This window comes from Podarcis tiliguerta, assembly GCF_965153285.1.
Source record: "Podarcis tiliguerta genome assembly, chromosome: 12".
Classification (NCBI taxonomy): Eukaryota; Metazoa; Chordata; class Lepidosauria; order Squamata; family Lacertidae; genus Podarcis; species Podarcis tiliguerta.
This window is the reverse complement of record NC_139545.1, coordinates 44,289,059-44,313,171: the sequence shown is the minus strand read 5'-3', so window position 1 is coordinate 44,313,171 and position 24,113 is coordinate 44,289,059. Positions and strand designations below refer to the sequence as shown.

The window sequence follows — 24,113 nt, the reverse complement described above, 5'->3', positions numbered from 1 at the left end:
AGTGGCAGCTGATGGGAGCTGCAATTCAACATCTGAAATGCACCATTTGGGCTACCCCCTCCTCTAAATCGTTCTTTTAAAATTTATTTTGCAGGGTGTCTCTGATAAAGCAGCAATTGTTCTTCAAATCCTCAGTGAAACAGCTAAGCTCTTTGAAAGGAAGGACGTCCCCTTCTCCAATGTGAGGGGCGTTCTGGAGTATATCTATTATGTACATGATCAGCTAAAACCTTGTGTAAGTACTAAGAATTATTTTCCTAAGGAGTTATTACGGCAACATGAAGCAGAATGTAACTTGGTGTGCAGAAGAAACAGAGGGAAAGACAGAATGAAATTTGCATTTGTACATGCCTGTCTCTCTGTTAATGTAGGTGTATCCACATGGCATATTTCCCAATGTTGTCCCAGACCGTTCTCCTCTTTGAAAGTGATTCCCCAGGCCCTGGCCCTTTTGGATTTTCTAAGTATGGGGGGGCATATTTAAAGGGGAAAGGGTCTGAGACAACACTGAGTAGCCCCTCATTTTGCTCCAGTGTTGACAAGCCCAGAATGTGCATATTTCACACTTTAACTGCTATAGCATGGGTCGGCAAACGAAGGACCGTGGGCTGGATCAGGCCTAATTGCCTTATGGATCTGTCCCGTGGGCGCCCTGGGAATCACCGTGTGGATCTCCAGCGCATGTGTTCTTTCCCTCTCCCTCCCTCTCCCTCACACGGTGGGGGCGGCACTTCTTCCCTCCCTCCTCCTGCTTTCTCCCCACTCTGCCTAGAGGAGGAAAGGGGCTGGTCATTGTTGCAGTGCTTGAGTGGCCGCCATTTTAAGCAGCCCCTCTCCAGAGCCCTTTTGCACACCGCTCATCATCTCACCGCCGCCAGCCCCCGCCGCTGACAAGACACAAGTAAGCAGCCACGAGGCTCATGGTGCTCTTGCATTTATTTATTTTTCAAAATATAGTCCAGCCCCACAAAGGTCTGAGGGCCCCCTGCTGAAAAAGTTTGCTGACCCCTGTGCTACAGGGAAGTCATTTGTCTTCAGTTTACTCTATAGCAGAGAGCTGAAGGAAAACCAGTGTGGTGTAGTGGTTAAGAGCGGTAGACTCGTAATCTGGGGAACCGGGTTTGCTTCCCTGCTCCTCCACATGCAGCTGCTGGGTGACCTTGGGCTAGTCACAATTCTCTGAAGTCTCTCAGCCCAACTCACTTCACAGAGTGTTTGTTGTGGTGGAGGAAGGGAAATGGAGATTGTTAGCTGCTTTGAGACTCCTTCAGGTAGTGATAAAGCGGGATATCAAATCCAAACTCCTCTTCTTCTGAATAGAAACTGAGACTCCAACAGCCAATCTCCAAACACCACCTCTCTTTCTTTCTTCTTCAGAGCTGGGAAACAACCTGTTCTTGCCAACTATGCCAGTAAGGGTCTGTGTTCAAATTCTCTTCCCACTTAATTTACAGCTGCAATCCAAAACCAGTCTTCCTCTGACGGACAGCCCAATAGAAGATTGTTTCAAAAAGCTGCAGCTATTTTTGAACGATGTAAGTAGACTGAGCGTCTCTTCAACGAAGCTTTTAATTCTAGGAATGCTTCTAACTCATTCTGAGTTTCCAGCTGATCACGTGGGCCAATTGCGCAAATCAAGAATGGGGCGCTTACAGGTCTTCCAGATGTTGTAGACTCTAGCTGCCTTCATTCCTGACCGTTGGCCAAGCTGGCAGGGGCTGATGGGAGCTGGCATTCAACCACATCTGGAGGGCCACAGGTTCCCCATCTCTGCCATAAATGGTTTCTCAAAGTCAGTGGTTCCCAAACTTTGTTTCCCACGGACCTCTAGAAAATTGCTGAGGGTCTCCACAAACCACTGAGTGATTTTTTTCTGCTTGTTGTAGAACTTGCAATGCGCTGCGCTAGATGCAATGTGATTTTAAATTGCATTTTTATTGCTTATTTTATTTCTAATAAACAGTGTTTTATCACATCACAATTTGAATTCCATAGAGGTCAAATTGTAATACTGTAAAATTAGAAAGAAGAAATAAAAGCAGCAATAAAAATACAATTAAAGACTCAATATCAATATTTAATGCAATGGATGTGGTGTCACAGACACATCACGGACCACCAGAATGGAACTCATGGACCACAGACTGGGAAGCTTTCGTTGATGTTTTGCTGACACCTCCCACCATCCTGCCTCATCACCAGGGTTTTCCAGATGACAGCTCATTGTTTACATATTGGGGGCGGGGGCAGGGATAAAGTGTGCCTGTCCCTATATCTGCATATGAGGTCCTTTAAAAAGAACAGGGTTGTTGTTATTATTATATGATTTTATTACCCACCCTTCACCATAAGGGTGTGTTATAACCATTTCAAATACAATATTTAAAGCGGTTTTAAACAAACTACAGTCACAAGGATAGAGTGGGTCCTAAATATATAAGCCGACCTGATTTCAGTAGTGTACCTGAAATTCCCAAACAAAAATTAGGAGTGAAATTGCTCTACTGATCAGATCCCAGCCTTGCAAAGCTGTGCAGGGCTGGTTTGGGGACAGCGGTGTGAGCATTGCACCCTCCCGCCAAAAAAAAATGCATTTGGCAGTCCGTCCCCCCATGCTACGCCCCTGCTCTCAGCCTAGCCTACCTCACTTGGGGATTCAGTTGGGAGGAGAACTATGTCTTGAGCTCATTGGGGTAAAGGTAAAGGGACCCCTGACCATTAGGTCCAGTCGTGTCTGAATCTGGGGTTGCGGCGCTCATCTCGCTTTATTGGCCGAGGGAGCCGGCGTACAGCTTCCGGGTCATGTGGCCAGCATTACTAAGCCGCTACTGGCGAACCAGAGCAGCACACAGAAATGCCATTTACCTTCCCGCTGGAGCGGTACCTATTTATCTACTTGCACTTTGACGTGCTTTCAAACTGCTAGGTCGGCAGGAGCAGGGACCGAGCAACGGGAGCTCACCCCATCGCGGGGATTCGAACCGCTGATCTTCTGATCAGCAAGTCCTAGGCTCTGTGGTTTAACCCACAGCGCCACCCGAGTCCCTTTATTGGGATATAAACCCCTTCATTGGGGTATAAGTACCAAAAATAAATAGCAAATGAACCCAAGAAACCCTTTACCATTCTTCCTTGTTTTTAGAATGTTAGCGGTCCTGGAAAAGTAGGATATCAATGTTTTAAATAAATACTGTATTTTTCCCATGTATAAGACTATATTTTTTCCTGAATTTTAAAATAAGGTGTTGTCTTATACATGAATAGTGCCTGGTGCATTTTCTTAATTTTGAGTCCCCCTAAAATAGGGGGGGGGGTGTTATACACGGGAAAAACATGGTAATACTTGCAACAACATATTCCACCTGATGACTAAAATGGACCCATGACTATATGGGAGTAAACAAACCACCTGCCAGAGAGCAGCACGGTATATAAAGGGTTGTAAAGTGGGTAATAAATATAGAAACAAATTAACAAGGTTTCCTTTTTTGTGTGTGTGTTCGCCTTGCTTGAAACAGGGGAGCAGTCACTGCACTTGGCAAGTGGCTCGCGAAGATGTCATGGTGGTTTTCCAACAACTTGAACTTGACATTTCTGCTTCACGGCATCGACAGCGTAGAACTGAGGTGAAGAATCTTCTGCTTCCATGAGTCGGCCGATGCTGCCACACAGCCTTGTAGCATTAAATATACCTGTACAATAGTATTTGTTTCCAAAACTAATTATAATAAATGTATTTTGAATAGAACGTCAGGTGTCACTCATTTGCTCCATTTCAGGGCTGGGGAAATGTTTTCATCTCAAGGGCAATTTTCCAAGGGCCACATGGCAGTGGTGGGTGGGGCCAGAGGAGAAAGTGGGCAGAACAACAAATGTGCAGTTTACCTTTCTGCAGTACGCTAGTGTGGTGTAGTGGTTAAGAGCGGTAGTCTTGTAATCTGGGGAACCGGGTTCGCGTCTCCACTCCTCCACATGCAGCTGCTGGGTGACCTTGGGCCAGTCACACTTCTCTGAAGTCTCTCAGCCCCACTCACCTCACAGAGTGTTTGTTGTGGGGGAGGAAGGGAAAGGAGAATGTTAGCCGCTTTGAGACTCCTTAAAGGGAGTGAAAGGCGGGATATCAAATCCAAACTACTACTCTTCTTCTTCTTCTTCTTCTTCTTCTTCTTCTTCTTCTTCTTCTTCTTCTTCTTCTTCTTCACAAACTCTGATTGGCCAGAATATATACTGGCAAGCTCCTTGACTATTTCTTACTTGTGTACCTTGAATTTGTTTGCAAACTACTTTTCCCAGCAGCATCATTAGCAAATTTATTTGCAAGCAACTTGTTGTTGCTGCTGCTGAATTTATTGGCAAAATACCTTTTTTCTTTCATCATAATTGTTAAGTTTACGTACAAAGTAAAAAAACTACTTTTTTATTCAAAGTGCACAAATGTTATAATAAAAAAACTGCTCCCTTTCCCTTATGGGGTATTCGAGAGCCCTTATAGCAGGGGTTGGCAACCTAAGGCCCATGGGCCACAAGAGGCCCACGGGGGTCGTTTAACCGGCCCCTGAGCTGCCCCCGAACCGAGCCGCCCACTAGGTGAGTCCCCGTGTGCTGCAATAAACTGGTGCAGTGTGGCGCAGGGATTCACTTTGGCAGGGCTGGAAATCGCATCTGAGCATGCACAGATGCCGGAAATCACAGGCGTGGGCACGATCTGGCACACGGAGGGACCTCCACTGGAGTCAACCAGCCCAGGCGAGGTAAACCTTGCCAACCCCAGCCTTGTAGAGTCCTTAAGTGGGTTCCCTATTGGTAGGAGAAAAATAACAGAGGCCAACAAGAGCACAGTGGCACCTCGGGTTACAGATGCTTCAGGTTACAGATGCTTCAGGTTACAAACTCCGCTAACCCAGAAATAGTACAGTGGTACCTCGGGTTAAGTACTTCATTCGTTCCGGAGGTCTGTACTTAACCTGAAACTGTTCTTAACCTGAAGCACCACTTTAGCTAATGGGGCCTCCTGCTGCTGCCGCACCGCCGGAGCACGATTTCTGTTCTCATCCTGAAGCAAAGTTCTTAACCTGCAGCACTATTTCTCGGTTAGCGGAGTCTGTAACCTGAAGCGTATGTAACCCGAGGTACCACTGTACCTCGGGTTAAGAACTTTGCTTCAGGAGGGAGGCCCCATTAGCTAAAGTGGTACCTCAGGTTAAGAACAGTTTCAGGTTAAGAACGGACCTCCAGAACGAATTAAGTTCTTAAACCGAGGTACCATTGTATATTGAGAAGCAAAGTGGCTAGTAAGCCTGATCTTTATTGAAGGGAAATAAGCTCTTGTACCATGGCCCCCACTCACCACACGCAGGAGTAACTTAGTATCAGCAACAATATGAAAACAAAGCAAGCTAAGTAAGCCTAGGGAAATGTCATTTGAAACAGCCAAATTGTAATTCGGGGGGGGGGGGGAGCATAAAATGATGGAAATAAGTTGTACATTGCAAAACACTCTCAGTGTTGTTATTGGTTTATTGCTAGAATGTTCAAAGCAGTTTCTTTGTTGAGTAAATGGTCCTAGCTAGGTCTGCTAAATATTTGCTTTGTTATGTAGAAACGAAATAGCTGGGAGATAAACAGAAGGGGGTATGCGTTTTCTCCTTCCCCTGCTGTGGTCATCATGGGTGTGAGTGTATGAAAGGGAACAACAGGCTGGTAGTCTTGTCATGGCATCGGCTTGGAAACAGAGAGACCTGATTCTCTCTCTGTAACCATCCAGTGCCATGACATTGGGGAGTCCACTCCTTAGACACCTGTTGGGAGATATCTGCTGTAGTGTCAAGGCCTTGAATCTTCCACCTTATGCTCAGCCCATAGCTAAGTGTAAACAAGCCATACATCACAGGAAAACCCCATCTACCTCCAGTGACCTCCATTCCAAGGAAACCCAACCCAACATATGAGCTTGGACTCTTGAGATCTCTCACCGCTTGGAAATTAGGGTACTATACACACAATTTTATTTTGGGAAAATAATTAATAGCACTTAAAGCATATTGGAGGATGTGGGTGGCGCTGTGGGTAAAAGCCTCAGCGCCTAGGGCTTGCCGATCGAAAGGTCAGCGGTTCAAATCCCCGCGGCGCGGTGCGCTCCCGTTGCTCGGTCCCAGCGCCTGCCAACCTAGCAGTTCGAAAGCACCTCCGGGTGCAAGTAGACAAATAGGGACCGCTTACTGGCGGGAAGGTAAACGGCGTTTCCGTGTGCTGCGCCGGCTCGCCAGATGCGGCTTTGTCACGCTGGCCACATGACCTGGAAGTGTCTCCGGAGTGAGTGCCTCTTGAGTGAGATGGGCGCACAACCCTAGAGTCTGTCAAGACTGGCCCGTACGGGCAGGGGTACCTTTACCTTTACCTTTAAAGCATATTGGTAAAGGGCAATATTAGGCTAAGTGGGCAATTGGATGGAGACGGTGTAAGTAAAGCAACTCACAACTTTGTTTGGAACACTGTCCTTAACACTATGCAAAGATTTGTTGGCTCCCAAAATTTTTACTGAGTTTGACTCTGCAGAAATTGTTGTGCTCCAACTCCCATGGGCCCAGCTAGCATGCCAGGGAAAGTAGTTTAGTTCAGCACCTTCTACCTAGAGGGTCATACAGTTTCCCTAACCTTGCTCTAAGTACTTTTTAAAAATCGGAACGCATAATTTTGTACAATATGACTTGTTGTAACGCATGTCTATTGATTTTTCTAACAAGGCCAATAAAATAACATTCCAAACTTGGCTAATGTGTGTGAAAATATGGAAGGGGGTCATGAGAAGGAAGTTTTGACCAAATACAGTGGTGCCTCGCAAGACGAAAAGAATCCGTTCAGCGCGTCTTTTCGTCTTGCGGTTTTTTCGTCTTGCGAAGCAAGCCCATTAGCGGATTAGCGCTATTAGCACTATTGACAGTTTGAGGGCTAAAAACGGCTTTTTAAGGTTTAAGGGATTAGCGGTTTTGCTGCTAAAATGCTTTTAGCAGCTTAGTGCTTCAGAAAAAGGGGTTTTGGAGCGAAAAAAATTGCAAGAATTTTCGTCAATTTTCGTCTTGCGAAGCAAGCCCATAGGGAAATTCGTCTTGCGAAGCGCCTCTGCAAACGGAAAACCCTTTCATCTTGTGGGTTTTCCGTCTTGCGAGGCATTCGTCTTGCGGGGCACCACTGTAAATTGGAAATACAACATCTACTGGACTGCAGATTTCAATAAGCTCATCTTTCCTGCGCCACCATGTGGTTTCAAGCAGGAGGGAAATCTGGAAAAGAAACCAATGTAGCTGTTTCAGAGCCAGGCTATATATGAAACTCACCACATGAGAGCAGTCTGGAGCTGTCTATGGAGAATGACTTCCCTGCTGAAAGAGAAAATGAGAGGAGACCACAATAACATACCAGGATGGGAAGAAGTCACTGGCTGCTCTGTTCTTTTTTATACAGTGGTACCTCGGGTTTCAGACGCTTCAGGTTACAGATGCTTCAGGTTACAGACTCCGCTAACCCAGAAATAGTACCTCCGGTTAAGAACTTTGCTTCAGGATGAGAACAGAAATTGTGTGGCGGTGGCATGGCAGCAGTGGGTGGCCCCATTAGCTAAAGTGGTACCTCAGGTTAAGAACGGACCTCCAGAACAAATTAGGTTCTTAACCCAAGGTACCACTGTACTCTTCCCCAGTCCCCCCCCCCAAACGCAGCAATTTGAACTCTATAAACAACTCTAAACCAAGAAAAGTGTAAAAACTATTAAAAGTGGGCTCATATATTAAACAGTTAAAAACAACTCCATATGCAAATTTTTAAAACAATTCCACATAAAAAAACAGCTAAAAAAATAAGATCCAATACTATTACGCACCACTCTAAGCTCCAAGTGGTGTGAGGTTGAGGGTTTCTCAAACTTGGGTCTCCAGCTGTTTTTGGACTAAATCTCCCACCATCCCTAGCTAGCAGGATCAATGGTCAGGGATGATGGGAACTGGAGTCCAAAAGCAGCTGAAGACCCACTAAGCTGTGACAACATTCACATGAACTGCTAACCGTTTCTTACATTATGTTTTTGGCAGTTTTGTGTCCTCAGTGGTATTTCTCCACTTCTTCCTAAGACTGGAATTCTTTTCCTTCCTCTATTTATGTTGCTTTACTCTTCAAGAATACTGTACTTCTTTTGATGAATTAACTTTCTCTTGCTTTATCCCCTCTGACATTTCTCTTCTTTGTGTGTGTGTGTGTGTATTGCATATATCTCAACCAAAGGAAATTTCCATCAATTTGTAACACTGCTTGTCCATTTTTATGAAGGCATTTGCTTTTATAAATTACGCATTATCTCCTCCCATACTATCTGATTCCCCTCTCTGTTCTTCCTGCTCTTTTCCAATTGTGTCATGACTATTCTTAGATTGTAAGCCTTGAGGCAAGGGAACAGTCTTTCTGTAGTATTTTGTTTAGTTTAAGCACCATCTCCTGCCAACCTAGCAGCTTGAAAGAACAAAGTGCAAGTAGATAAATAGGTACCACTCTTTCCGTGCGCTGCTCTGGTTCGCCAGGAGTGGCTTAGTCATGCTGGCCACATGACCCGGAAGCTGTACGCCGGCTCCCTCAGCCAATAAAGCGAGATGAGCGCCACAACCCCAGAGTCGGTCACAAATGGACCTAATGCTCAGGGGTCCCTTTACCTTTACCTTAAGCACCATCTAGGGTCCTCAGCCTTGTTGGGTGGCGGGGCATTTTCAAATCTTAAGGAACTGTAAGGGGTACCACAAAATACCCATTTCACAGAAGGGAAGCAGGCAATGCTCAGATTCCTCTCCCCACCCCACCCCAAACAAAACTCCAATAGCAAGAACTCCTGCATCACCCACAAACAACAAGTAAAATACAAGGGAAATATTAGTGTATTTTAATATTTTGTTGGAAGCTGCACAGAGTGGCTGGAGAAACCCAGCCAGATGGGTGGAGTATAAATAAATTATTATTATTATTATTATTATTATTATTATTATTATTATTATTATATAGGCAAGCCCTCCAACAAAACAACAACAATAAAATTAAAAAGAAAGACAAATAAGAACAGGGGGTTTTGTCAAGTTCCAGTAGTGTGTGTGAGGGCACTGTGGAGCCTATGGTTGCCACACTTGGGACACCAGCACTATAATTTGGGTTGCCAGATCAGGAGCATCCCAGACCCTGAGACTTGAAGGCTCAACCCTGAGACATGAGAAAGGGGTGGGCCCTGGAGATGGAGGTTAATTGGGAGAGGGGAGCAGAGAAGGGCAGACTCCTCCACCAAAGTGTCTGACAATTTATGGTGTCAGTTATAAATTATGAAAAGGCATATTTCTGACATGTTTAAGGGCAATGTTCAATGAAGGAGAAAGTGCTGCTGGGACAGCAGAAACAGCCTTGAAAAGAACTGATGTTATATACTTAGGAGTCTTCTGGGAGAACTATATGATTCAAAAAAGAAGATAAAGTAGTTTGAGCTCAAGTATAACCACATCTTCCTGCTCAGGAGTCTCACAAAGAAAACCGGAAGAGGCAGGGCTTCCTGCTTTCTAAGTTGTTGACATTCTGACACCCTTATCTGAATGGAATAGGAATAGGAATAGGAATAGGGATAGTAGATTTCTTTAAACAATTTACTTGTTGGCCTTTAACCAATTAATCACTTAGGTAAAGGATAAAGGGACCCCTGACCATTAGGTCCAGTCGTGACTGACTCTGGGGTTGCGGCGCTCATCTCGCTTTATTGGCCGAGGGAGCCGGCATACAGCTTCCGGGTCATGTGGCCAGCATGACTAAGCCACTTCTGGCAAACCAGAGCAGCGCACAGAAATGCCGTTTACCTTCCTGCCGGAGCGGTACCTATTTATCTACTTGCACTTCGTGCTTTCGAACTGCTAGGTTGGCAGGAGCAGGGACCGAACAACAGGAGCTCACCCCATCGCGGGGATTTGAACCGCCGACCTTCTGATCGGCAAGTCCTAGGCTCTGTGGTTTAACCCCCACCCGCGTCCCTAATTAATCACTTACATGCAGACAAATTTACATGCAGTACGTATCACGTATCCTAAATAACTGTCTTTTCTAAAATTCTGACAGAAGGGGACAGTTTCTGTTACAAGTGAGATAATATTCAAATTTAACCAAAAAACTACACTAATTTTTTTGAAGAACAGGGCATCTTTATAATGATCATTTGCAGTTATGAGGTATTTTAGTGTTTTGATTTCTTGTTGAAACTAATGGCCACCTTATCCTTTCTTATTTCTGATTCTATTATATTCCTTTGGGCAAAAGGGCCTGGGGGAAAAAACAAAGTCAAGATCCATCATTGTGAAAGAGGGACATTTATATGACATAAGAGAACAGGCAGCTTCATCTACCTGAAGTTGTTATAAGGAAGGAAAGCAATGGCACTTTTGCTGGGAAAGGAAAATTACATTCCACCCTCTCTAAACCGGAAAGGTGTTTTGGCACAGAGCAGCTGGAAAGAACCAGCGCTTCTGGCTGATTTCCCAGGATGCAACTGTGCTCATGGGGAAAAATAGGTCCTGGGAGAATTCCTGTGCTTCTAATTGTACACGGTACCACCCAGCAAGGTTTGTGAGGAGCTATCTTCTTGATGTACCCTTTAAAAGGAAAGTTCATGGTCACTTAATGGAGAACAGGTTAGTTGTCCTCAACACACTATAACAAAACTTTTGTGGTCATATAATTGGGGTGGTGATCAATCCATGCTAACAGGTGAAGTAGGGAGTAGAGTATGCCTTCCTGATTGTGAATATAGAACCAAAAAGGTGTTTGCTTTTTCTGGCAATGGGTGAGCTCCCATTGCTCGGTCCCTGCTCCTGCCCACCTAGCAGTTCGAAAGCACGTCAAAGTGCAAGTATATAAATAGGTACTGCTCCAGCAGGGAAGGTAAACGGCGTTTCTGTGTGCTGCTCTGGCTCGCCAGAAGCAGCTTAGTCATGCTGGCCACATGACCCGGAAGCTGTACTCCAGCTCCCTCGGCCAATAAAGTGAGATGAGTGCCACAACCCCAGAGTCGGTCACGACTGGACCTAATGGTCAGGGGCCCCTTTACCTTTACTAAACATTTCAGAAATCTGCTGAGCCATATATTTCTGTCTGTTTCACTCTGCATTTCTAGACATGCAAGCGATTTGAAATCTTTGCCTTGTCTGTGTCACAGAGGCAATCGTATTTTTTGGCATGCTTTTTTAAAATTTAAAAACTCACCCCATTCATGAAGGCTGCTGTTTAGAACAAAAAAAAAAAAAATGTAACACAGTTACATTTGTAGCACATTAAGTGGCCTGGCTTGTTCAGCAGCACAGAAGCCAAGCTTAAAATAGCACAAGATCTTAAGATGCACTTGAATGAACACATCCCCCAAAGGGGACAATTTTTGAAGTTTTATTAGTAAGTGATGTGGAATATTTAAACGACCAATGCTGGCGTGATGATGTGGCTTAGTGAAAGGGATTTCAAGCAGCATTTATAATTTGCACTACATTGAAAAAGTAGGTGTGAAGAGAAAAAAAATAGTACGATAGGTGGGTAATAAGGACCAAAAAAATGCCCCCATTAAAAAGACCAAAAAGGATAATCAGGGATAAAACTGGGTGGTTTTTGAGGTTGGTCTTGAAATTTACTGGTAGATTTCAGATTTCTTCGATGTTTCCTATTGTGTTCTTCATCATCTAAGAGAGCCTTTCTCAGCCTTAAGCTGCCTAAATGTTTTGAAACTACAATTCCCATAAGCCCCATCCAGCATGGCCAATAGTGAGTCATGATGGGAGTTATAGTCCAAAGCATATGGGGGGCACCAGTTTGGGGAAGGCTGAGTTAAGCAAGAATGGTAGATTATGTCCTGCCTCAGATGAGATGAGACTCTGCAGGGAGCAAGGGTCATTTGGCTCTGGTTAGCCTTATCAGGTGTCAGGCAACAGGATGCTAGATTCCAAATAGCAGGAGTTTGCAGGACCAGGGAGGGAGAGATCTCAGTGAGCGCATCTCTGCAAGACAGATGATGCTTCCACAAACAAAAGCAGTCTGAGATCAAATAGCTGAATTAAAATGGAGACCTGCTGAGTGTCCCTTAGATGCAAGCCAGCAGGAATTTAAAGAGACTTTGAGCTGTGAACTCAAAGATTGCTGGGCTTCCCATATGCATGTCAGGAAGATCTTTTGGAAGAATGAGGGTGGGGGACATTTAGTGAGGTGGTTCCTCAGTTGAATTCAGATTCAGCCTTGGGTAGACTATGGTGTCACACCCTTTTCTACTGGCTTAGATTCTGCGCAGTAAACATTAAGGCAGACTCCTGCTGACCTCTGTCAGATGTCTTTGCTTTGCTCACTGTCCAAGCATCCAGGGACATGCAGACACTCAATGTTCACTGCATTTCCAACATTCCACAATATGATAAAACATATTGGTACCCCCTATGGGTTTTCAGTGATGAAAATATACTCTGAAAAGTGCACTGTGAGATGCAGCACAGCACATAATGTAGATTTCACAGGCAGGATGCCCAGCCGCAAGCAAACCTCTTTATGCGCTTGTCTGTGCTCTCTAGATGCCTCAGTCGACAAGATGTCTCTCTCCTCAAGCTGAGTCATCGCAGATCCTTCCTTGAACTGCCATGAATGACTCAGTATATGATGGGGCGGGGGAATATCTGAAGAGGTCTTCAGAAGCCTTGCCAAGGATGCTTTAAAAAGCAGTAAACAAAGTAGCAAGACAGTGTATTGATTTGATGAATCATGACCACTGTTTCTCTTCTGGAGAACTGACCATTAATAAATGATAGGTGTGATCAGAATGGAGCATTCCGGCAAATATATTGAAAGCTAGGAATTTCAGACTTCACATTTTAACAAGTCTGAAATAGGGCATTTCACATTTTATTACAGAGCAACAAAAGTATTATGGAGATGCTAATGTTATCCAGTCTTGGCTATTTATGTATTTCATACATCCATGATTGTCTCACTTAAACTCAGAATCTGGATACCAAGAATGTCAGCTTTCATTTAGAGAAAATAACGAGATTCAAGCCCTTGTGTTATGGAAATAAGCTTGTAAACATATTGGTTTGCCGGTGCCCGATAAAATCTCAGAAACCAGGGAAGAGCCGTGGCAGGACTTGCATTGAAAGGGGGATTAGGCTAGCAATAAAATGTTGTGCTCTCCAGATGTTGCAAGGTGATGACTCCTATCAGTTCCAAGCAGTGTTGCCAGTGGCTAGTGCTGATGTGAATTGTGGTCTGCAACACCTGCAGAGCATCATGTGAGCTGGATTTCAAATTCAGTGCTTTGGCACAGCCATAGCACCTTGCTGTTTGTCGTGCCTAGGGAAATAACAATACATTGTGGAGAACAAGTGTACATAATACACAATTGCTTAACAACTCAGTCATGTAGTGTAGCCTTGCATTTCTTGCTCAGCATTCTGGCTATTATTATTGTTGTTGTTAATAATAATAATAATAATAATAATAATAATGGTAATAAATGTATTTCTAAATAGCTCTTCATCTCATGACCTCATGCATGGCATTCAACAATGCAGGAATATGCAGCTGTCCTTTACCTGCAACCTTGGCATTGTCCAAATTTTTTTCAAAAGTCCTTGCATTCATAAGGACTAGAAGATTGCTCTTTTTTAAAAAATGAAAGTGGACGTGGTCACGCCACCTTTTGTGCTCATGAAAATGATGGCATATTCACAATCCTCTGTATAAGTAACAGCAGCCAAAGAAATATTTCCTTGGGAATGATGTGGATAGATGACTTTCCCCCCCACTAGTTAGCTGATTGGTTCTTGGCCTCTGTAGTGACATCTGTATGCACAATTGAATTGCAATTGTGATTGTAATTGGATATAATAGATTTTCCCCTGACAGGTGACATAATAAAAGTAACCTTTTCATCTGCTGTTGTTTCTGGTCAGTGCAAGACAGCATAATTTATTATAAAATGAACTTTTCCATTTGCCTTACATAGGATCAATACAAGAGACTACTATTCATTCAGGTTTTCGTTGCCAGTTGGAACCATTGTAATAATTCCTTCCTAAACCCTGGGAGCAGCATCTTCATTCTAAAAAGCTCCAAATCCTTTGCTTTGGAAGATCTCCAGTAAAGTAAACTAAAGGGTTGCTGTTTATTTTTAAAAGGTGATGAAAGGCATAAGCATCTTGGTTGTTTTCCTTCACGGTTAGCAGGCTATTATTTGGTCCTTTTCTTCACTGAGTGTTTTTACCACTAAAAGGATCTCGAAAAGTCATTCTGGAACAATGCAGGTTGGCTTTTAAGAGTCAGCTTAAAAGGAATCTCTGCTGATAGCACCTTCAACTGTCAGATACTTTCGCTAATTCTACAAGTTAATGGTTTAATGCCTTGATTTTTCACTGGTGCTCAATAAGCACTATGAAAGCTCTAACACTAAACAGAGAAGAACAGCTACACCTGGTTTAAGATGCATTACCTTATTATTTTCTTGAGGAGATCTATATTCCACCTTTTGTTTTCTAAAAAGAAATACTCAATACTCTCGAGCAAACCTTATAGTTAAACAGAAAATTACCACTGGGTTCCATACAATGCCTGCAAAAGTTATGGGCATATCTAGCAGGAAATGGAAGTGCAAATGTAATTTAGACTAAGCATTTTTGAGTACTGGATCAAATTAAGTACTTGACATTACTCAGAAGTAAACATTGTGAACATGGAAATCCAAACCAGTGTGAGACAAGATCTACATTGGTACCTCTGGTTACGTACTTAATTCGTTCCGGAGGTCCGTTCTTAACCTGAAACTGTTCTTAACCTGAAGCACCACTTTAGCTAATGGGGCCTCCTGCTGCCGCCGTGCCACCAGAGTATGATTTCTGTTCTCATCCTAAAGCAAAGTTCTTAACCCAAAGTACTATTTCTAGGTTAGCAGAGTCTGTAACTTGAAGCGTATGTAACCTGAAGCATATGTAACCCGAGGTACCACTGTACTGTAAATATTGTCCAGACCGTTAGTCAGGTGAAATAGATATGCATTCATAATCCAATAAACATTCAAGGGATGGATACTTTGATATGCAGAACCTCCTCTTCTTTCATCCATATTCCATTATTATATTCTATAATTCAACCAGAAAGCTTAGTCCTGCTGCAGCGGCAAATTGGTGGATATGTGAAATGTGTTGGGGCCACATTGTGCTCTGAGGGGCTCTTATAGTTCAATGTCTTCCACTGAGTTGAAGGTGCAGAATGAAAATGGTAAACACAGACCAAGTGTTGATTACAGGTTTTGGACTCTAAATATTGGGTTAGTTTTACCTCAAAATGTTTGTTTTGAATGACTGTTGTGAAAATGATAGAACAGAGAGTTGTTTGTCCACTCCCTCCCAGACTATTTTGTTTCTACACGGCTTCTGACCTTGATGAGATACAGCAAACTGATAACACTCAGGCTGCAACAACAGTGAGTCTTAGAGGATGTTGTTATATGTAGCTATTAAAAAACACAGAAGCCACAACTACGTCTCAGAGCCAGACTCAGGGCAATATTGGCCTAAGTGCTTTTCCTTATGATTATATATAATTGAACATGGAAACCTCGGCTGGTGCCACTTTTTATGATTCTAAGATCGTCCTTCCACTGCAAATGGTTTCTCAGTCATTGATCTTCAGAAGACGTGTTTCTCAGTCTCAGTGTGTCCCTATAATAAACTTGCCAGACCGTTTAGAGAGCCCTTTGCCTGGCGAAAATGCGTCCCTGGACTCTTTGCATGGAAGACTGAGAGGGTTGTGTGAAGACAATAGATATTGCTGTGTAGAGATGAAACTTACCGGTACATTTATTGCTCTGATCACCGCTGGCAAATGACCTTGATGCTCAGGCCTCAACAGCAATCTGTGAACCTAACAGGATATTATTATAAATAGTTAGAGGAGAGGAGAAGAGAGGAGAGGAGAGGAGAAACCACAACAAAAGGGGAGGAATCTTTTTCAGCCTGAGGGCTATATGGAAAATAAGTGGAAGACATGCTGGGATAACAAGGAGAGAGTTGGCATTTCAATGGGTTTAATTTTTGTGAGCCGCCTTGAGTCCTGGTTCTGGGGGAAAGGTGATGATTTCATTTCTCTGAGGCCTTACGCAGCTAAACCCCAAACTAAGAAAGAGCTAATAATAGATTCTTGCATCCTACGTAAGTTGTGTAGAAATGTGTGGTCTTCTGAGGAAGGGATGTGGCGTTCTGCTAAGACCACAGTGTGAGAACGTACACTCATAATGGTGACTCCCCTCAAAGACCGCCAAGATAAGGCACCGGAGAGCTGCCCAGGGTTCACTGATGCATGATGACCCCCTTTGGCCACTGGCCAGGCCTCTGCAGTCCCCAGTCAGGAGAGTGGGAAAGCTTGGTGATATCGCCATAGGATATTTAAGAACAATATAAAGCCCAGTAGTATCCTTGCTTAATTGAAGATCCTACTGCCAGCTGCACTGAAGGAATAGGAGGACATGCTGCTGTTCTGGAAGAGCTTTCCCAGAAACTCAGAGAGCTGTGAGATCTCTTCTTTCATGCGTTTATGCTTCTTGTTTAGCAAATAAACCCTGTTTAAGTCTCAGCTTGGTGTTTGCTTTCTTGCCTGCCCTGGTGAGAAAGTCTCTCACACAGAGTGTAAATGGTCAAAAGGAAGCAGCCTGCTTCTCTTCAGCAATGGATCAATTTTTTAGGTCCCACTGTAATTTTTGCACATTTGAGATAAATGATATCTGTAGGGACACCATGTCCCCTGTGAAAAGGAAGGACAGGCAACATTAGGGCCTGCTCAGGTTTGACTGTTCCCTCCTAGAACACAGCGGCCGACTTTACATCTTATATCCTTTGTTTTGGTATTTTAAAATGGTGTACCTCCTTGGGTGCCTTGGCAGAAAGGTGACTGGCAAGTGCAATAACTACTGAAGTAAAATGTCTTTGGGTATATAAATTATTATATTGGAACTTGCTATGTTAGGGGCCATACCTTGTGGCCTTCCATGGGTTAGAAAATTCCCCTCTACAGTATTTTCCTGTCCCAGGAAGGGAAAGCAAAAAAGGGGGGAATTGTGGCAGGTGGATTGAAGTCTGTTTGGTGGTTTGTACAAGTTGTGCAGACCCTGTATATCTTCACATAATCCAAAACAATCTCAGGGGGAAATCAGCTAGGCAGAAGCTTAGGAGCAATGGGTTTTAATAAAAGGCAGATTTATATTAAACATCAGGGGGGAAATATCTAAACTAGGAGTTAGCCAATAGAAAGAAGATCACTGAAGCTTTTCCCTCTCTTGAGGTTTCAGAGGAAATGTTGGGCCACACATTGGGGCCCACCCAACTCTAGAGCTTGGCATATTTATATATATGCAACACATTATTTCAGTCCAGTAAACACGTTATACAATGATTCTACCCGCCCCCCAAAAGGCAAGAATTTCTGCTGTCTCAGGCTGAGTGCTCTTATGTAAGCGCTAACATTGCCTTTCACACCCACTCAGTGTGTGGATGGGCCAATTCCACACACACACACACACACACACACTCCCTGCATCATGCGCCCTATAAAAAGAAAGCATTGTTATGTGAATTTGGGTCTCTGACTTGCAGAAAACCGAAGCTTTTCCTCTGGTTATTTTGAACCATAGCAAACTGGGGTGGTTATTTGCTTCACTGTTTACATTGTTTTTAAAGAAAATATATAAACCAAAAGTCACAATTCTCAGCTACAACGCCTCACTATCTGTAGTGCAAGGCAATACCAAACAGAATCGTTGCAGAGATTTCATAGTTAATGTATGTGATTGCCTGTACATACCATTTAAGAAGGGCAGGAGGCAAAGGCCATTGGACCATTTGTAATTATTCCCCAGGCAAATGCTAATATAGCCTATGCAGCTTTTTAGCAGTGCGCTTTTGAACATATCCAAAACAGGCTGTTGGACCTTGCACCTTAAAGCTGTCATATAAGTATACAAGTATGACTTCATTTATACTATCATACTGCTCCTTTATTAACCTGGTGCTTAATCCCTCACTTCCTTCTCCCAAGGGAGTGTTTATTTTCATTTTTAATTAATTTCACCCACCGTTTTTTTACGCTTAAAGCATGACTCAAGGAGCCCAAGTAAGCAGCAAAGGCCTTGTAGCTACGTCACAGTAAACTATAGTCAGCAGTTTGCTGCAAACACACTGAACTAGTTCAATTTGCTCCTCTCTGCTAGCGTGAGAAAAGAACCATAATGGTGTTTTCCTCCCTCCCTCCCTCCACCATCTTTTTTACTCTCTGGGGAAACGGCTATGCAAACCATACCCCTATCATGCATGCTGGATGAAGCCCCTTCAGATCCTATCCCATGGAAGGCACTAGCCCATTGAAACTAAGGAAGGCTGATTCCTCTCTTTAAAAGGCCAGTTCGACCTGCTGCACAAATGACAAAATAGGGTGGCCAACTTCTCAACCTGCCTCCTGTAACTATGCCTGTAACACTAACATCATCTTGAGAGGCAGACAATTAGCAGGTGGATAATGTTTATTTCCACGCAGAATCGGCTGCTGACAACTGGCCATCAAGCTGCAGTTCAAAAGAAGTGCCCTCCTTCCCCATCTGGCAACCATATTTGCAAAAGGGCTGCGTGGAACATATTGCAGTCTGTGTACCAAATGAATTTCAAAGAAGATAGCAAAGTTTTTGCTGTATAAATATTTGCTTTCCCTTAACGAGTTATGGTTTCATAAGTGAGACACGGCACAATCCTAGCCACAGTCTCCAAATTTTGATCAATGAATGCTCAGGTTTGGTAGGTTTTTTAAAATTTGGTGTGAGGATAGGTCTGCTGTCCTGTTATTTATTACATCTTTACCCCCAAGGAGCTCAAGGTGGCACACACAACTCTCCCCATTTTATTCTCACAACAACCCTAGGAGGTAGGTCTGGCTGGAAGACCAAATGACTAGCTGGAGGTCATCCAGTCAGCTTCAAGGCTGAACAGGGATTTGAACCTGTGTCTCCATCCAGTGCCCTAACCACTACACCCCATTGGCTGTCAATGTGCTCAGTGTTCATTCACACCATGAACAAGACACACATATAATATAAATGCAAACAAATCCAGTGGAGTAAATTAAAAACGCTTAAAAAATTCCCCTCATTGGCGACCTTACCCACCAACCACCCAGCCACTGCAAGATAAGTGGCTTTTGCTGGGTCTGCAGATTCCCTAGATAGGCAGAAAAATGCTGTTTTTTAAAAAAACAAAATACAAATAATAACGCTATCACTACCACACACACACCCCTCCCGATGAAGGCTGCACATGAGCAAAGCTCCACATGAGCTGAACATTGGAAACAGTGTATTTTTTATTGTTTTGAAGGCCTGGTATATGCTCACAACAACCCTGTGGGGTAGGTAGGTCAGGCTGGAAGACAGTGATTGGCCCAAGGATGAAATGGAGGGAGGGGGAGAGAGAGCAGGGAGGTGGCAGTTGATGGCAGTTGATGGCAGTTGGTGAAATCCCAGCAGAGCTCATAGGTCTTGTAGGGTTCTGGAGCAAGGAAAGGTATATACTGCAGCAGCAGCAGCAACAGCAACAGCAGCAAGATGTCGGAAAGTAAGTCCATAAGGAAAGGTTTTTAAATGATGTAAATGGAAGGGAATGAGTGATGGAGTGCAGCAATAGAAGAAGGAAGGTGGGTGACATTGTAGCACAGGGGAAGAAAGCAGGGCCCTGGCGGTTTCAAAGCCATAGATAAGGCACCCGCGTTTGGGGAGCAGCAATTGCTCAGCGTTAGAAAAGAAACCATAAACTCGGGTAAAGGAAAGGTATGGATGCAAGTGCCAGAACGGAAATTTCGTGAGGGGGGAAATGAAGGCAGTTGTGGAACAATTAGGTATTATACAAAGTATGAACTTGTATATGTGTGTGCAAAAAATAAAAAGGGTTTTGTATACAACTCCACTCCAACATATAAAGGCAGTGTTGTATAGTGGTGAGAGGGTCAGACCAGGACCTGGGAAACCCGGGTTCGAATCCCCAGTCGGCCATGAAGCTCACTGGGGTGAATTTGGGCCAGTTTGCTGCCCGTCCGCCTAACCTACCTTACAGGGTTGTTGCAGGGATTAATTGAGGAGAGGGAGAACCACGAATGCCACTTTGAGCAACCTGGAGAAAAACAGCAGGATATTAAGGCAAACCCAGTGCAAAAAAGAAGACCAAAACCAAAACGGGTTTAGTTTAAGTTCAGTTATTGGCTGCTAATAATAGTCCAATAAGATATTTCTGGGGCCCTCCCAGAGATTTCTAAAACAGATCAAAGTGATATTTGAGAGCAGATTGTCAAAACTACACCCAGAATCAAAATAATAACAATGGTAAATAATTTCAGTTTATTAACTGCCTTTTACCATAAGGCCCCATGGTGTGCTACAGTAATTTAAAATACAATATTAAAAGCAGTTTATAACACTAGCCAACTGTTTGTAGGTTAGCAGACCTTTTGCCAGTTTAGTAACTGTAAGACAATGCTTTTCTTAGCTGTTTAGTATAGCAGCTCTCTTTCCTATCTATGTACAGTGGTACCTCGGGTTAAGTACTTAATTCGTTCTGGAGGTCCGTTCTTGACCTGAAACTGTTCTTAACCTGAAGCACCACTTTAGCTAATGGGGCCTCCTGCTGGTGCTGCACCACTGGAACATGATTTCTGTTCTCATCCTGAAGCAAAGTTCTTAACCCAAGGTACTATTTCTGTAACCTGAAGCGTATGTAACCCAAGGTACCACCATACACCTGAAAAGGAGATGCCTAATTTTGGCCCTGCTGTATGGGATTTAAAATTGTGCTTCCACTTCTACTCAACAACTTTCGGGGTGTCCTGGTTTTTACTTTTTGAAATATGGCAATCCTAAAAATGCCAGTTGTCATACATTTGGACTTGGACTGCATATGGCTTGGACTGCAGACTTTTCTCTGCTGTCAGCCCAATCATAACCATTCAAATTCTCCTGAATTCATTGAGGCTTGCTCTCAGGTAAGTAGGGTTAGGATTGCTGTCTTAATTCATAAGTTTTTCCTTTGCTAACTTCCGAAGAATGGATAAAATAGCAAAGTGACCATAATAATTTATGAAAGAAGATTTAATTTGATGGTAGATCTGATTATACTATAGTATAACTGCAGCTCAAAAACATACAAGTACATTTGCTATCATGATACAGGAGAGGCATGGAAGGGAAGGGGTGAAGGACATTGCATGCATTTCCCTTCATGCTCCCTGGGGTCAAAGTACATCCTACACTTACTAACTTATTCTAGGGACTTTTTGGCAGGGGGCTGAAATCTGAAGAATCACAACTCTAGCAGCTCACATGAAGACATTTTTTGGAAGAAAGGCAACCTCAAATTTATCCAAAACATAAAATATGGACCAAGCAGGAACAATGATTTATCAATATAGGTACCAGAAAACAGGGACTGTTACCTGGTAAAGGGATGATACAGATCATAGACTCCAATCTAGTTAGTCTGGACAAATCTCTAATACTTAATTGGGCTATCAGGCAAGGCAGGGAGTGGAGAGAAGGTTTGCAGGCTTGAGTAAAACATATAAGCGCAAGCCTCAACATATTTACTCTGAAGTAAGCCCCATAGAGTTCAGTGGCATATACCCACAGAAAGCACTGCAGCTCAGTTTCCTCTGCCTGTCCTAAACTCATTGAAATAACTTGGTTTATGTGTGTCTCATAGCCACATATTTGTAAGTAATTCCTGTTAAATACATTGTGGCTTATTTCTAAATAAACATGCATAGGACAGGGCTATGAGTGTGTTTATCTGCTTGCACTGATAATTTGATTTAATTAATATAATTAAATACTTATCACTTCTTCAGAGAAAACTTTGGTGTAAACAAAAAGCAACATAAATGCTTTTCTTTAAAGTGGTAGGCATACTCTCCTTACAGATCATCAATACAAAAGACATTAAAAAGATACATTGGGATTGCTAAACAAAACATCATAAAAGAGTAACAACATAAATGCATTATAGGGAACAAAATCTTTCCCAAACTCGGTTACTGCATGTGAGTGGGTTGCACAGATAGCTGCATTTCACACTTTTTTGTGTGCATGATCCAGGTAGGATTTAACTAGATTAGCTAATGAAAATCCTATTATGCACCAACCATATAAAAGCTGCTCTTAGAGCCTCTGCCACAGTCAGACAGTTCAGGCTGGCAATAAACTTAGGGTTGTAATGGTTTCATCAAGCCACTTTAACTGTTTCTTTAACCTATGTAAGACCGATTCGTGGATGGTGCGAGGTACAGTTGACCCGGGAGCTGGTGGATTTGGGTGACATAGGATTCCTTCTGAAGGTTGAGGTCCACAATTTTGGGGGACATGGTGGACCCTTCATTTGTTCTGGAAACTTAGGTAGCAGTCAGATCCATGAATCTGAAGTTGGTTTGCCAGCTGTAACCAATCCAAGAAAAGGGTGGCCTAACTATATGAGGCACTTCCTGGCAATCTCCGGGCTGGACTACTATAATGTGTGGGGAATTGTCACTGAAGACTGCTCTGAAACTTCGGATACTTCCAAATGCATTAGCCTCTGTTTAGTGGGAATGACCTGCTAGTAAGAGCTGTGCAATAATTCCCAATTTGTTTCCAAGCAGAATTCAAAGAACTGGTTGTAACCTTTGACACTGTAAATGGCACTGAATTGGTCCAGAATGTTCTGAACTGTGGGAAACTGCTCTCTGTGTTACCTTTCTTGGAGGCAAGACTAATGATAACAAGAAAGCAGGGCATTTTTGGTAATGGAACTTTGTCCCCAAAGAGGCCTAGCAAACCAGATTGGTTTTCATTTTAAAAGCTTTGGGTTGTTGCTGTTTCACTTAAGAGTGCTTCCTTGGGCCTTTTTGCAGATGACACCTGCTGACCAGCTAGGATACATCTTGTTAACTTGCTCTGCTGTTGCTGACTATAGATACAAGAGAAGTTGCTTATGGGGGCATTTAAACCTAACTTTACAAGTGATCATATCTACCTTTGCCATCCCTTGGCAACATGTCCCCCCTAGCCCTTTTCAACCTATTTATTTATTTGGGATACTTGTTTTCCATTTTACAGACCCAAGAAGCTCTCAGAAAGGGCATACCAAAGATGTTTGCAATAAAAATCACATTCAAGTCTAGCACAAGGAACAGAACCAAAGTCCAAGAAGGAAGTCTATGCCACAATATATTTGTTAGTCCACAGTGGGAGGCAGTAATGCTTCTGAATGCCAGTTGCTGAGGTCCAGCACTGAGGGCCTTCTGCCAGTTCCCTGACTGTGAGAAGCAAGGTTACAGGGAATCAGGCAGAGGGCCTTCTTGGTAGTGGCACCCACCCGGTGGAACGCTCTCCCATCAGATGTTGAGGAGATGAATAACTAGGTTACCTTCAGGAGACAACTGAAGGCAGCCCTGTATAGGGAAGCTTTTAATGCTGGATGAATCATTGTATTTCAATACTCTGCTGGAAGCAGCCCAGAGTGGCTGGAGAAACCCAGCCTGATAGGTGGGGTATACCGGTAAATAATAATAATAATTGCTACAAACCCCAGGAAGGGAGAGTGCTCTTGGGCTTGGGATTCTACTCACTGGTTTCCCACAGGCATCTAGCTGGCCACTGTGAGACCAGGATGCTGGGACTAGATCAGGGCTGGATTTAGGTTCGATGAGGCCCTAAGCTACTGAGGTACAGTCATACCTCATGTTAAGTTTGCTTCAGGTTGAGTGTTTTCAGGTTGCATCCTGCAGGGACCCAGTGACTTGCGCATGCACAGAAGTGGTGAATCACAACCCATATACGCACAGTCGCGGGTTGCGTTCTGCTCATGTTGTGAACAGGCCTCCGGAACGGATCCCGTTCACAACCAGAGGTACCACTGTAATGGGGCCCTTTATATGTCCAGCTGTTCTTTGTTAACAACAAATTGTCACTTTTTTTGGTGTTGAATATATGCTATATGGTAATTTATGGACCTAATAGGTATCTAAAGCCA

General features: G+C 43.4%; 1 protein-coding gene across 4 annotated transcripts in view; it reads left to right on the top strand.

The window, feature by feature from the left end:
• The first annotated feature begins 19,507 nt into the window (after positions 1 to 19,507).
• PFKP (phosphofructokinase, platelet) overlaps positions 19,508 to 24,113 on the top strand; it is a 59,902-nt gene continuing 55,296 nt past the window's right edge. For 2 of the 4 annotated variants that reach the window (XM_083406203.1, XM_083406205.1), the window contains exon 1: positions 19,508 to 19,676. In XM_083406203.1, the coding sequence (XP_083262329.1) occupies positions 19,667 to 19,676 (10 nt within the window). In that variant the 5' untranslated portion in view covers positions 19,508 to 19,666. The remainder of the gene's footprint in view (positions 19,677 to 24,113) is intronic. The other 2 variants (XM_083406204.1, XM_083406206.1) reach the window with 1 other exon arrangement.